At 40.4% G+C, this 3,209-nt stretch overlaps 1 protein-coding gene across 1 annotated transcript; it reads right to left on the minus strand.

The window, feature by feature from the left end:
• Window positions 1–233: 233 nt before the first annotated feature.
• LOC136536699 (uncharacterized) lies at window positions 234–2,725 on the minus strand. Its single transcript, XM_066528904.1, has 6 exons — window positions 2,699–2,725; window positions 1,733–1,816; window positions 1,340–1,394; window positions 640–775; window positions 413–465; window positions 234–331 (listed from the first exon to the last, which is right to left on the minus strand). Exons 1-6 carry the CDS (start codon window positions 2,723–2,725, stop codon window positions 234–236), a joined length of 453 nt encoding a protein of 150 aa, XP_066385001.1.
• Window positions 2,726–3,209: the final 484 nt, after the last annotated feature.

The raw sequence follows: 3,209 nt of genomic DNA on the forward strand, positions 1-3,209 counted from the left end.
TCAGTAGAAGCAGGGGAGTTTCAAACAGTTGTGGTGTCCATCGACATCACAGCTTGTACATACACTCGCCACAAAAGCGAAAATGATGCACAAGTTGTCACTGAGGTTAAAAATTCAATGTTAACACACCATGTAACAAGGTACCTCCACAACTCCGCCACTAAAAGAAGGAGAAATGACCTAAACCTGTTCCACATATAACTACATCGGAGCAAGGAAAACTATACTCAAAACTACAAGGCCTTGAAGTTATACATGTAACTTCTCAATGTGCCGATATCTTGCATTGATTCCAGCAGCACATGGTCCACATAAAGGCTCAATGCACCAGTCCTGCACGGTAGCACATATATACAAGACAATAGTATGTCAACTATTATTCATGAGTAGCCGTTGAAAGAAGATTTAAGAGATACTAAAGGACCGAGTGGGAGCCATGCAACATCCCATCGAATTCTTGGCAACCTACAACACCAACAGTCAGAAGTAGAATTGCTTGCTGTGAGTTAATGTAGCTGCAACAGCTAGAATAGTACTGGCATGATAGAAATTGTTTGAAATGCTAACGTTTTAGCAAAGCATTTGGTTGACGTGGAAAGGAAAAAAAAAAGAGATGAATAATTGAATGAGATAATATACCTCAAGATGTAATATGTCCAAAAGATGGCTACCAAAATGCCAATATAGCACGAATACCACATCCACTTCTTTGATGGGCCTGAATTCTGTAGTATTCCTTTAACAGCAAATAGGCATGCTACAGCAGCTATCCAATCTGCAATTTAACATTTATGTATCTTCATAGAACTGTTTTGGGTTGGGTAATATGCCTTTGTGCCTATCAGGCTATAGCACTGTGTTCTCCATTTTATTTGGGGATCCTAGGATAAAATGGGAATCCAAATGGAATAGGTTAATAACAACCAGGTACTGGTAAGGTACCAGTATCAGTCTTTCCCCAACCTCTTTCAGACTTCTAAGTTACAACTAAATACTGGTAGCAATTAGGATACAAATAAAATTGTAATCATGAACAGTTGCCGAGTGTAAACTGCCTTTTGATGCAAATGATCAGGGAAAGCCCTGGAAGAACTAAGAAATAAGCATTGTAAATAACTATGCAAAATAGACCCCTATATGTTGTACAGTATAATAAATCTGTGGACTATAAAAGGAGAAGCTCACAATTGTTTTAGGTGGCCAATCAAATTGTAAGCACCCTAGTCAACTTTGACTCAACTACAATGTGATCCAAAACAAAATTCAGTTACAAGCATCAACACATGGTTTGTTTAGAACTTTGCAAGCTAAAACCAAATGGTTGAAGGAGATACCAAACCTGCAATTATGATCATTGGAGCAGGCAAATCTTCCATGAAGTAAGCATGGTACCGCTGTTAATTTGAGAAGCACAGTTTAAGGCAAATAGACAATAAGTATACCAACAAGCAAAACTTGATTCTTTGTAGTTCCAAGCATACATTAGTGACTAATTATTTTCGATATTGCAAGCATTTCAGTTATCTAGAAGCAAGAAAGCATAAGAAGTATACAAAACAGAATAACATGACTTTGATATTTATGATCCTAATCCAACATAAAAGGAACTCGTTGTGCGGTGCCTGAATTAACTTGGGGCCCCAAATGATGGCAGGTGTACATCAACAATTGGGCACAAACAACCATTAAACCTCACAAACATAAGTATAGTAGATAGGAGTAAGCAACCAACCAGCTCCCAGGGAGACCAAGCATGGCGGAAACTGGAGTAGACAAGAAAGGACGTGTAACCTAGGAGGAACCCTGCGAAGATGCACTGCACAAAACAGTAGGCAATATGAGGACGAAATGGCCAAAATTGAGACACAAACCAAAGACCTGCACCCATGCCAGGCCGAAGGAATCAGAAATCTGAAACGCACCCTCCAACGGTGGTTCTACTGCGCGTGGCAGAACCGTCCGAAATAACACACTTTCGGAGGCGTTCGTCTTCCACTAGACACTAAGCACCTCGAAAGTGAGCTACATCGGACAGTTCCGTCGAGCACACCCCAAGGAAGAACTCAAAACAATCCACGTTTTATATCCAGAATCCAATAATAAGTACGAGCTTACAATACTTAATCCATTTCATACAACAAGAGTTCTTAGAAATTATTTATTATAAGAGTTCAGAGTGTGATAATTAAACAGCGGAATAAAAATAAACATCTAGCATAAATGATACAAGGATCCGTCTGTGCCCACCAGAAGATTCCTTCACACAAGAGTTACTCCTCAAGCTACACCAACAACAGGGGTAAAATAAACCCTGAGTACATAATGTACTCGCAAGACTTACTCGACTAGTGGGAGTAGTTTTCTGACTCTCAAGGATATGATAGGCAATATGGGTTTGCTATTTTCTTTTTGTTGGAGAAAAGCATTACTAGAAGTACGTCCTTAAGATCAAGTTTAATTAGCAGTCATGATTACTTCATTAGCTAACCATTATAGGTAATCACATGTTCTACTTTCAAACAAGGGTTAAGCAATCAGAACTATTTCACCATCTTTCATCTTTCAGTTCTTACTACGGTGCTAAACCATAGCCAAGTCGTACCGTCTCACGATAACGGCGATTAGCGAACCAATGTATCCTAGCTGGGTACCTCGAAACACACGCCTCGTTTGTACCCCAGGCACAAACAAGACTAACACATTCCAATCCTATCATGGGGTCCATGTCCCCATCCAAACTTGGACTCTAAGCCCCCACACTTGAGACCCGGTCTCAGTATGGTGCTTAGACCTCCACCTTTCCCCTCCTCTAATCAGCCAGTCCGAAAAGAACCAGAACCCATGACAAGAGCTTAACGAGCCTTCCCGCTCCTATAAGCAAGTATGTGCTTAGAATAATAAGTCTGTGATCGGACTACCATCCATAGCAATGGACGGTCATTAATCGATGCAAACAGGGAAAATAGTATAACCAAGCTAAGCCCCATTGGCCGTGGGACACAACCTGTTACACCCACCAATACCCATACCATATCCCTGTCCTGTCTCCATTTTTCCTTTCATCATTTTATTATGAGAGTAATAATAATCCCCTATTGTGAGCAACAACAGGTTACTCACACTACCGATGACCTAAGCATAGCATCTACTCGAACCTGCACTAGTAAGACTCTTAGGACAGGTGTATCTATGTACATGGTTTCCATAAA

This window comes from Miscanthus floridulus, chromosome 2, assembly GCF_019320115.1.
Source record: "Miscanthus floridulus cultivar M001 chromosome 2, ASM1932011v1, whole genome shotgun sequence".
NCBI lineage: Eukaryota > Viridiplantae > Streptophyta > Magnoliopsida > Poales > Poaceae > Miscanthus > Miscanthus floridulus.

Bases quoted from the DNA above. Each gene is read 5' to 3' on its own strand.
- LOC136536699 (XM_066528904.1), bottom strand. From the start codon at position 2,725: ATGGACCCCATGATAGGATTGGAATGT. The intron at 1,395-1,732 runs GTTGGTTGCTTA...TCAAATTAACAG, and splicing joins CTTGGTCTCCCTGGGAGCTG to CGGTACCATGCTTACTTCAT. The intron at 466-639 runs GTATATTATCTC...TTGGTGTTGTAG, and splicing joins TGGACATATTACATCTTGAG to GTTGCCAAGAATTCGATGGG.